Source organism: Chlamydomonas reinhardtii, chromosome 3 (genome assembly GCF_000002595.2).
Source record: "Chlamydomonas reinhardtii strain CC-503 cw92 mt+ chromosome 3, whole genome shotgun sequence".
In the NCBI taxonomy this organism is placed as follows: domain Eukaryota; kingdom Viridiplantae; phylum Chlorophyta; class Chlorophyceae; order Chlamydomonadales; family Chlamydomonadaceae; genus Chlamydomonas; species Chlamydomonas reinhardtii.
In genome coordinates this window covers 748,667-759,031 of record NC_057006.1, presented here as the reverse complement: position 1 = coordinate 759,031, position 10,365 = coordinate 748,667, and the positions used below count along the sequence as shown (strand labels likewise).

The following is a 10,365-nucleotide window of genomic DNA, read 5'->3' as shown; positions in this document are numbered from 1 at the left end:
TTTTGGAGTTTTTTTTTTTTTAGGGATGGGACATTGACTTGGGAAAGTGACCCGGTGCCCCTAATAACGTTGGCAGAGTATATTCCCCCCCAATAAAATTTCCAGGTAGCGACGAGGGTGATTTTTCCCCCTTTTGACGGGCATTGGTAGTCCCGTATTAAAGGGCCCATAACGGGAAAGCCTTTAACCCTTTTTGTTTTTTAAAACCCCAGGGCTTAGGGCTTTTAGGGGAAAGGGGTTCCTTCATTGGACAGTGGCCCCTCCCCGGGGGGGGGGCGCGGGTTTTGGACAACGGGGGGGGCCCTTTTAAAACCCCCCCCCCCCCCCCCCCCCCGAGACCAGGAGAAGATGAAAAGGCCGCTGTGTCTGTAATCATATCCTCAACGTTCTTACCCCGTGCTCAAAATCATAGAGCTTTTAGGAGAGCCTTACGCGTGTCCCTTTAATTCTGTTAGAGTTGGTCTGAGGAAGTTCTGGGCCGCTCAAGGGGGGGTCGGTCGTCGTCCTTGGGGGTCCGCCGGGTTTCGGGGGCCCATCCTAACGGATTTCGGGAAGCGCTCCCAGGGGGGGGTAGAAAGCTCAGGTTCTTACCCCATGATCAATTATTACAGAGCTTTAGGAGAGCATTATGCACGTGCTTTTAGTTCTTTAAGGGGGTGTCTGGTGAGGAAGTTCTTGGCCGCCAAAGTTGGGGGGTCGGTCGTCGTCCCTGGGGGTCCGCCGGGTTTCGGGAGCCCATCCTGGCGGATTTCGGGAACCGCCCCACAAGCAGAACCAGAGGCCAAACGCAGCAGTATGAGGCTCGTATGTGCATGTGATGCCGTAATAAGCACAAACAAAGCGTGGAAAGGCTAAGTTGCGCGTCCGGGCGTGGACATACCGTATCGGCACATGTCCCCACATTCGACGCATGCGCACTGCCACGGCTGGGCTCTCTAGCGCTGGTGCGCATGAATTTACGTCTCACAAGGCTGCCGATGCACACTGTCCAACCGTCACATGGCAGAGAGTTGAGCGCGGTGTGGGCTGGGTCGAGAGGATTTCAACGGATAGGATCCCGCGTGTGACCGAAGTCTCAGAACAGGACCGCTGATGGCACAGCGTGATAGTGCTCGTCAAGAGGAGTCGATTGGCACCACTTTGGTATTAAATGGAGGGGTTTTAACCCTAAACAACAAGGTTTTGTCCGTGGGGGGGTCGGTCGTCCCCTCAAGGGGGGTCCCGGGGGATTTCGGGGCATGGGGTCTGGCACTTTGTTTCCTAACCCCCCCCCCCCCAGTCCTCAGCACCAACTGGGCCCATCATGGCTTACTCATGTTCGACCACGCATCAAATACAGAACGCCGTCTCTATACAACAGCCAATCTAGCCGCCCAGCTCCACTGCACGACTTCTTGGCAACTGCCGACAACTCTGGTCACGCTTCAACTCCCCGCGCGGTCCCGATGCCAGTTCCTCACCAGCCGCCTCGCCACCCCCCTGCCGCCAAGCTGATGCCGCTTCCATTGCAATGGCCACCTCCGCCTCTTCACGGTCGCTGCGCAGCTTTGAGACCTGCGCCATGACGCGGTCCATCCAGCCCCCCGACGGCAAAACGGGCGCAGCCGCCGCGGCTGCCTCTGCCGCAGCGCTGCCAGCTGCCGCGACTTGCTCGGCTGCCGGGGCAGTGCGGTGGCTGCTGCCGCTCATGGTCCGCTGTGACGGCTCGGGCCGGGAAGGCGGCTTGTCAAAGGCAGATGGTAGCCGCCCAGGCGGAAACCTGCTGGCACCCAAGGCATCACGGCAATGTGTTGTCAATACAGTCACCCGGCCAGCGCAGCACCTGCATGAGTGCGCAACCGCACGCGGGCATCTGTAATCTCTACGGTATGTCCCCCTGTGCAGCCCGGCCCCTCACCTCTTCCGCCTCACCGCGGCTCTTCAAGGTGGCCAAAGTCGCCCACCCATGTCTTGGACCACTTGACCACTTCGGGCCGCACCGTCTGCGTGGAAGGTTGGTGGGCGCGGCATGGCCGTGAGTGAGAGTAAGTACAAACGCGCGGATGCACTGGGGCGCTAGAAGCTCTGGGGCTTGGCGTGCACGCACAGGGCATGACCAGGCTCACCCCCGGCACGCTTACCCGAAGAGCCTCCGCACGTGGGCTGATGCGTGGGCCGTAAGCGCCACCGCCACCTCCACCGCCCATAACGCCCCCGCCCCCGCCCCCAAACCAGCTGCTGCCTGCTGGCTCGCCCCACCGGTACGGGCCCACGCCGCCGCCGGCGCCGCCATACATGCCACCGGGGGCTGCGCCGCCATTGCCGCCACCGCCCCAGGCAGCGTTCACACCTTGCCGCTCCCATTGCTGACCGCCGTATTGTGACGGGTCTTCCCAGGCTGCCGAGTAAGGGGCAGCATCGGGCCAGCTGGGGCCTTGTGCGTCCGATCCCCATGCCATTCGCCGGGCAGGCGGGCAGCTGCCGTCCGGACCCCGCGCGAAGGCGTCCGGCCCTGGCCCCGACAACGGCTCCGTCACACCAGGGTACTGCGCTCCAGGATGCGCAGGGCCCTGCGGCGGTGGCCCGCTGCGGCGCAGTGTGCCACCTGGGCTGCGTATGCTTGGGAAGCGGTCTGGCGAGTCTGGCGGCGGCATGGGCAAGTTATGGTTGCCTAGCTCCCACTCAGAGTGGGTGCGCACGTCGGGGAAGCGGTGGTGATGTTGGTAGTGCTGGCCCTGGTGGTGGTGCCGCTGGTGGCTGCCGGCCTCACTGCCGCTGCTCCGCGCCTTCAGCTCAGCCGCCGCCGGCCCCAGGTCAAACGGGTGCAGGCCGCCCGGCCCCGCACCGGAAGGCGCGGCTGTGGGCCGTGCCGTGCCATCCTGCGGCGGCGGTGTCGGCGGCTTTGCAGCAGCGCTTGTGTCAACTGCGATGACAGCAGGCGCACCGCCAGCCGGCGCGCCCCATGCTGCCGAGATGCGTTGCCCCTGTTGCTGCTGCTGCCGCGCCTCTGCCTCAGCAGCCGCCTGCTGCTGCTGCTGCTGCCCGGCCTGGTCTTGGCGCGGCTCCATGAACCAGGAGGTGTAGGGGTTGGACGCAAGGCTCTCCGCCACCTCGGACGGCCCAGCGGAGCGCGGGCGCTCCTGCGACAGTACACAGGGCACCAGCAGCACGTGGTCAGTGGGTGATCACAGCGACTGGTGGCAGTGCTGGTTGACGCCACAGGGTACAGCATTGGGGACTCACTGGTGTTTTGCGCGGGGGCTGGTTTGCGGATGGCGCCTGCCACGGGCTTCCAGCCGCAGCAGCCTCCGCCGCCCGCTGCCGCGCTGCACGCTGCGCCCGCGCAGCCGCCTTGTCCGCCTGCACCATCTCCCGGATCCGCGACTGTGCCACCTCCTTAGACGTCTTGATGGGCTGCACGCGAATGACGAGATTTGGGTGTGCGTTGGGAGTCAGCCGCTTGCTCCCTTCACTACGAAACCACGCAAGGATTGTGGGCAACGCGTAGGCTGTCAGGTAAACATGCCATGCGCCCAGACCCACCTTCCACGGCGGCCGTCCATACACCGCCTCCTCCCAGCGGCGCTGAGCCTGCTTGCTCCAGCCCGGCCCGAAGCCGTAAGCCTGGTTGGGGTAGGCCTGGTTCGGGTACACAGCGTACAGCTGTGGCCCCACAGCGCCCGGCCCGTACACGCCCGCATCGCTGCCGTACGCAGCGCGCCCATAGCCATCGCCACTGCCCCACGCCCCGCCATCGCCCCATGGCCCTGGCGGCGGCACGCCAAAGGGTGGCTGCTGCTGCGTGGGCATGGGTGGCGGCGCCACGGGCGCCGGGGGCGCGAAGGCGTGTGGGCCCTGCTGCTGCAGGTAGGCGGGCGCCAACACAGGGTCCTGAGCCGGCGGCGGCAGGTACTGCTGCGGAACGCGCGGCGGAGAATTCCTGCAACGGACCAGAACCAATTTGGTGCTCAGTGCGTGTTGGTCTAGTACCAAGGAGCAAATGCGTTGGAGTTGGTGCTGTTCATGTCACCGACATGTGGGGCCTTGAGCACTACGACGTCTATCCTTGTTGCGAGCACCCATGCCCACCTGCCATAGCCGCTGCTGGGCACGTCCAGGTAGCGGGCTGTCACCAGGTCGTCTCGCCACAGCGGCGGCTGCAGTGCGGCAAGTGGCACGAGTGGCAACTGCGCATGAGCGTTTGCGTCAAAACCACATAGCCGTCGCCGCTCCGCTCCCGCGTTGCATTCCTGGCCTACATGCGGCGCAGCGCTGTGCCGTTTTACTGAATCATATGGCTTTACTTCCCCAGCCAGCCCGAGCCGCCCCCGCCGGCCTGTCTCTTACCTTGTCTTGGTCAGCCTGTACCGAGTATGCCAGCCGCGGTGCGCGGCGGCCGGGCCGCGGAGCGGACCGGGACCGAGGGCCCGGGACCCATTGCGGCTCGCCCTCGCCACCTCCGCTGGCCCAGCCCACCGCGTCACCCCACCAGGCCGGGTACTCTGCGCCCATGAGCCCGGCACCCGGCATCACGGGGCCCCGCTTCTTGCCCGGCGGCGTAAAGGTGCGCTCCGAGTCGCCCGTGCGCCACTCCGAGGGCGGCCGGACATCCGGCCCCACCGCATTTGCCGCTGCTACTGCGGCCACCGCCTTGTCGACCAGCTTGCGCGGCATGTCCTGCGGGTCTATTGCCAACTTGGCGGACCCTGCGGCGATGCAGGTCCGAGTGTCGCGGCTTAGGACACCGTATGCAATGGGTCAGGCGCCGGCCATGAGGTGCCGGTCCTACCATCCACTCAGCCCCAGGCACCGTCATGTCTGGGCTCCCTATCGGGCTGCAGCTGCGTCTGCGCGCACCTTTGGTGTAGCGCAAAAACCTCTCCGCTTGCCGGAGCGCCACCTTGGTCTCAGCTGCTTGCCGGCGCAGCTGCTGCTCCACAGGGTCCTCTCCCCACGGCGCAAGCGCGCGCCTCGGGGGCCCTGCGTCACACCACAGGCGGGAGGGTTGAAACCCATGCCCCTGCCAGTGTGCCCGCCACGACGCTTCACCTACTTTCCCCAAAGTCCTAGGCCTTATGGCGGTTGGCGATTCGGCGGGGTCTTGCGCTGGTGGGCGGGTTCATCCCCGCATAGGTCAAGATGTTGGGCACGCTGCTCGCCCCGACCCCACCCACCACCCGCGAGGCACCCCAGGGCAATAGAGAGGGCAATAGCGGGGCAATAGCGGGGCTATATTAATAATATAATTAAAATTTCGGTGAGAGACTTACCGGGAATCGCGGGCGCCTGAGCCGCTCGCCCAGTGTCATCGCGAGCGGCGTGAGGCATCTGTAAATAGAAAAATGACAATCTTGATAGAAGCGCCTATCGGCGTTCGGCGGTTATCATCAATGTTTGACCGAAGCCCTTCCGCGCACCTGTCCGTGCGGCAGTCCAGAAGCCACTTCATCAAGCTGGAACTTCAGCTCTGCCAATTTCTCCTGTATTCCTGGCAGCGCGTTGTCGACCGTCGCTCCGCTGTGGCCAACACCGACAAGCTCCCGCAGCCTCGCCACATCGCCGCGGCCATCTTTAAGGTCCAGATGTAAGATACCATAAAGCAGACAGAGCTTGCAGACCTCCTCCCACTCCGCCTCATTGTAACTGGTGAGGAATGTTCGAATGGCCTTGTTTCGCAGCAAATACTCGAACCAAGGCTCCTTGGAGCGCGCCATGGCTAAAACTTCATGAGTTGAGAGTGCGGATTTGGAGAGAGGATATTATAGAGGAGTGTGCGCGCCGGCGGGGCTGATAGGAGGGTCGGAATGCCGTACGCGTGTCAGTGCGTGTGTGCGTTCGATGGAGATCAGCGCGCCCGCTGCGCGCCCCCACCCGGGGACCATGTGCACTGTCCATCGCACCCTTGCTTCAGCATCAGGAGACCACCCAAGCGCACCTCTGGTACTGCCGGCGGCGTGCCCTACATAGCAGGGGCGGCGTGGGCACTGCACCTGCGCTGCCCAACCTGAGCGCTCTGCGCTCTCGCCCATCACCGGTTGCAATGTTGCATACTCAGCAAGCCAGCATACTCAGCAAGCCAGCTATCAGCACTCAGTGAGCCGCTGCGGCTGCCCGAATTTCCTGCCGCCCAGCCGCCGTCGTTCAGGGGCTTGAGCTGCCCACACACGCACAACCTCGCACAACAGCCAGGCCCTAGACCCTGGCTGGTCAATGGGAGTGTGGACAAAGACTCAGACGGGGCCCGCATGCATGCGTGGGAGCAACCGACGAGGCGAGCGCGTATGCAGCCGGCGAACACGCACATAGCAGGCGCTATCTGGGCTGGGCTGTGGCAAACGGGCACTGCATGGAGAAGTCTAGCAGGTGCCTCTCGCCAGCGTTTATTATTTCTCCTGCAGCGACATCCGCGCTTTGCCCGCTAGGGGCCCAGGTCCAAAGCCAAGGGTGCCAAGGGACATGGCAGGGCTACAGTCTGAGCAAGTGAAGACACGCGTAGACTGAGTCATAAGATTCAGGCCACCCGGACACACGCAGCAGCGAGGTGTGTTACAACGCTGGGCCCAGATGTGGTGAAATCCGGTAGGCTTTCCATGACCTCAGCATGGCGTAGGCACAAAACCTCTGGGCAGCCCTCTTGCACTTCCTGTCTTCACGCATCATAGCTTGCATACCGTATACTGTTGGCCTCAGGCCTCTTGCCCTGTTCCTTCCGTTCATACGTGCACATGCATCGGCGCGCCCTGTCACGCACCCCCCTGCTCATGCAATCTATACTATGTACGCTCACGCGGTGGCGCGACTGCCCCTCTGCGACATGCCATCAGGCTTGGTCGCATTCCTTATTCACAAATCACGCGGGCAAAGGCCATATGTACGTCAAAAACTGAATGAGAGCCTGTCCCGAGTGTTGATCCCCCAGCTATGTACGCTCCTCCACAGAGGGCAACTGCTGGTGCCCAGATGGACAGCAGCATTAGTCCGATGTGATAGCTTAGAAGCTCTGGTGGTCAATCTCGGCGTAGGCGCCCCAGGAGTCCAGGGTCTTGTAGGTGTGGACGGTGCCGTTCTGGTACAGGTCGATGGTGCGGGCGCGGCGGGGCCAGCCGGCCTTGCCATAGGCGTGGTAGCCGAAGCCGCCGCCGTAGCACAGCTGGATGCCGTAGAAGGGGGTGCAGAAGTCTGCGGGTGGTGCAGATGCGGGCAGGCAGGGGCGCGAGCAGCACTACGGTTAGGACAGGGCTGGGCTAGGAGGGGTCGCTCAGCAAGCAAGCGCGCGACTAGCGTTCCAGCTGTGCCAGAGACGCTCCCTTACGCCCCCCAGCATCTGTGCGCATGAATCCCCTGGGCAAACGGTCAAACGCCACGCTACCCAACGCCTCGCTCAGCAGCCAGCTCTGTAGCTCACCGTTGACGTGGTCGTGGCCCACGTTGACCATCTTGATGTCGCCGCGCATGGCCATGGCACTGAACAGGCCACCGTTCACGTTGGCGCTGTAGACACCCTCCTGGAACACACCGAAGGTGGTGCCAGAGGTGCAGTTGTCTGCAATGAGGGCGAGATGCAAGTCGGCAGGGTTTAGAGGGTCGCGAGGTGGGCGGGGCGGGGCGTTCTGTAGAATGGCAGCTAGCAGCGGAGCGGAGGTGCAGCGTGGGGCAGGCGTCCACGCACGCGCGTGTGCCGTGCCCTGCGTCCGCCTTTTCCAGCCACTGATGCAAGACCTTCGCCCTTTCTGCACAACACGCTTTTGTGTCACGCGCTCCCGCTTTCCGCAATTTCATCACTTACTGGCGAGCGCCTTGCCCATGCCGCTCTTGGACTTGGCGCCGAAGTCGTTCACCGTGCCGATGGAGATGCCGGTGGTGTTGGCAGGCAGGTTGCAGATGAAGGCGCTGTCGTACTCGGGCATGGGGATGTGGGTGAAGGCAACGCCCGGCACCTTGCGGCCGGCGGCCTTCTCCAGCGCCATCGAGGTCTCGTTGTACCACTGGACCTGGTCGGGCTGCGCGCGGCGAGACGGCGGTATACATCGGGAGTGATGAGAATCAGCACGTAGCCACTTCGTTATGAACCGGCGGATAAGTAGTTGCGGCATTGCTTCTGCGTGATTGCATGCCCCGGGCCCTGCATCCGCCAACCGCCAACCCCTACTCACGTGGATGAAGTCGTAGCTGCCGGGGAACTCAGACAGGTAGGCACCACCTGTGTGGTTGGGTTGCATTGAGCGAGGGGGTGAGCGCCGGTCAGAGCATGAACAGCGACCGCAGGCGGCGCACAACAACTTCCCCGCCACGAGCTCTCGGACATTGGCTGCGCAAGTGCTTGGACACGCACAGGGTGCATACGGTGACGTGTGCACCCCAACCGGTGAGCTCACCGCGTACAGATAGTCTACCCATTCCCAGACCCCGGCAACACATGCGCCCTCACCATCCATCACGTAGACGGCGAAGGCGGGCTTGCCGTCAGTGCCGGTCACGGTGTAGGCGTAGTTGCCCTTGCCGTGCAGCTCCTGTGTCGGGGTGTGTGAGGGATGGGGTGGGGTGGGTGGGGAGTTAGGCGGTAGCGGAGTGGGTTGGTCGCAGGGGACTTGGGTGATACGGTGGCGTATGCAGCAACGGGGTGTGGTGGGTGTGCGGCGCGGCGTCCTGGGGCACCCAGCTGCAAGACGAGGCGAAGGAGCATGGCTGCAGGGGCTGGTGCACTCCCGACATGTAGTACCCGCACCTTGGGGCCGGCCACGGTGAGCGAGTAGGGCTGCTTCATGTCGGCATCAATCAACTGGGAGCGGCAGTCCTCAGACTCGCAGTCTGCAGGGCCATGCGAGGTGGTTGGGGTGGGGGCGAGCCTCAATCAGGGGAGCAGGTAGGGGAGCAGGTAGAGGAGCAGGGAAGCCACGCCGCTGCGGCGTGAGGCTACCGAGCCAGTCAGGCGTGCCGCATGCAGGTGGCCCCCCAGTCCCCACACAGGACCCTGTTGAGCGCATCTAGCACACGCGGTTGACGGGTGGCACCAAGACAGACGCACGCAAGCACGCACCGTGGTTGCCGAAGGTCAGCATGTAGGGGACGCCGGCGTCGTTCAGGGGCTTGGTCAGCGCGGCCTGGGCAGCCACGATGTCGGTGTTGCCGGGGTACCACACGTTGTCACCCGTGAACACGACCAGGTTGGGCTGCTCCCTGGGGGTGGAAAGAATGGAACCAGGTGAAGTGACGGGTGCTTTGGGTTGGTCGTATGTCATTACACGTTGGCACACGTACACGCCGTTGGGGCACCTCAGCTCCAGACGCGACATGCGGGGCCCCACCGACTGTTCCACTCACTTCTTAATCATGGCGGTCAGCAGGGCGGTGGAGTTGACATCGCTGCAGGGGTTCTGCTCGGGCAGGATGTCCTGGCAGCCGGTGCTGGCGCCGTTCTGGTAGTGCACGTCTGGAGGGGACGGGGGCAGAAGCACAGGTGGGGAGGGGGCGTAGGAAACGCGGTGAGGCGTGTGGTTACAAGGCTAGGGCAAGGCAGGCATGAGGAGTGGAAAGCACGGTGCGGTAAACGCATATGCACGCACATGCACGTCTAGTCGCGCTGGCATCCGCACAGGTGCCCCTTCGTACTCACCGGCGACCTGCAGGATGCGGAAGCGGCCGTTCGCGGGCATCCTGCAGCACGACCACGGCAGTCACGGCAGGGGCAAACGTTCCTGAAGATGCTTACAAGGAGAATCGAATGCGCACGATGTCGGAAGAGAAACGTTCTAACCAGGCGGTTTAGCGCGGCATATTCAGCGTGAGCTCTCTGCCAGGCCCCGGAAGGCACCAACCGGGCAGTACAGCCCCAGCTCCCAGCAAGCAACACAACATGATGGCGGCTGCTGAACGCTCCCAGGAGCTCGCATTTCGCAAGCTCGCGCATCCTTTCAACCCCGGCGGTCGGACGCCACTCACTTGAGCCAAGCATTGGTCATCGGGGGACCATAAACCTGAGGGCCCGCAGCCATGCGCGGCGGCGAACGACGAGGAGGCGGCGGGCGCGTGTAGCCGGCCGACGCGCACACAGCCAGCGCGGCCAGAGCCGCGACGGCAAGGAGCAGAGACTTCCGCTGCATCATCATGTCAACTGAAACCAACAGCTTAAGTGTTGGGCGGAGTAGGTGAGTCGTTGTTTGTGATTGGACAATTCAGTCATGTTCGCCCGTATTTATATGCATTGTCAAGCGCGCCTCCCGTTGGATCAAGAACCAGGGAACATTCCGGTCGGTTAAAGCGGTTGATGTTTTGTGCTCCGAACTTACTCGAAAGCGGCCGCGATGCCCTGGTTTTGCGCTGCTGGCCACTGCGTCGAATCGCGGTTATGCAGCTAATAATACTACTCAGAAGCCGACAACGGGTTCG

The 10,365-nt window shown here is 63.2% G+C and overlaps 2 protein-coding genes across 3 annotated transcripts; both read right to left on the bottom strand.

The window, feature by feature from the left end:
- Positions 1-296: 296 nt before the first annotated feature.
- On the bottom strand, positions 297-5,738 carry CHLRE_03g146227v5 (uncharacterized protein). 2 transcript variants are annotated; one of them, XM_043060447.1, is made up of 10 exons: positions 5,397-5,738; positions 5,250-5,307; positions 4,837-4,959; positions 4,327-4,685; positions 4,069-4,136; positions 3,523-3,919; positions 3,223-3,393; positions 2,121-3,119; positions 1,912-1,982; positions 297-1,759 (listed from the first exon to the last, which is right to left on the bottom strand). In XM_043060447.1, exons 1-10 carry the CDS (start codon positions 5,691-5,693, stop codon positions 1,366-1,368), a joined length of 2,937 nt encoding a protein of 978 aa, XP_042925577.1. In that variant the 5' UTR covers positions 5,694-5,738; the 3' UTR covers positions 297-1,365. The 2 variants fall into 2 exon arrangements, with proteins under 2 accessions (XP_042925577.1, XP_042925576.1); XM_043060448.1 differs by having other exon boundaries at positions 1,037-1,759; positions 1,898-1,982.
- A 775-nt stretch (positions 5,739-6,513) lies between these two features.
- CHLRE_03g146207v5 (uncharacterized protein) lies at positions 6,514-10,318 on the bottom strand. Its single transcript, XM_001695657.2, has 10 exons — positions 9,919-10,318; positions 9,593-9,633; positions 9,301-9,409; positions 9,017-9,156; positions 8,705-8,787; positions 8,408-8,489; positions 8,133-8,179; positions 7,766-7,979; positions 7,385-7,522; positions 6,514-7,158 (listed from the first exon to the last, which is right to left on the bottom strand). Exons 1-10 carry the CDS (start codon positions 10,083-10,085, stop codon positions 6,971-6,973), a joined length of 1,209 nt encoding a protein of 402 aa, XP_001695709.1. The 5' UTR covers positions 10,086-10,318; the 3' UTR covers positions 6,514-6,970.
- Between the last annotated feature and the right edge of the window lie 47 nt (positions 10,319-10,365).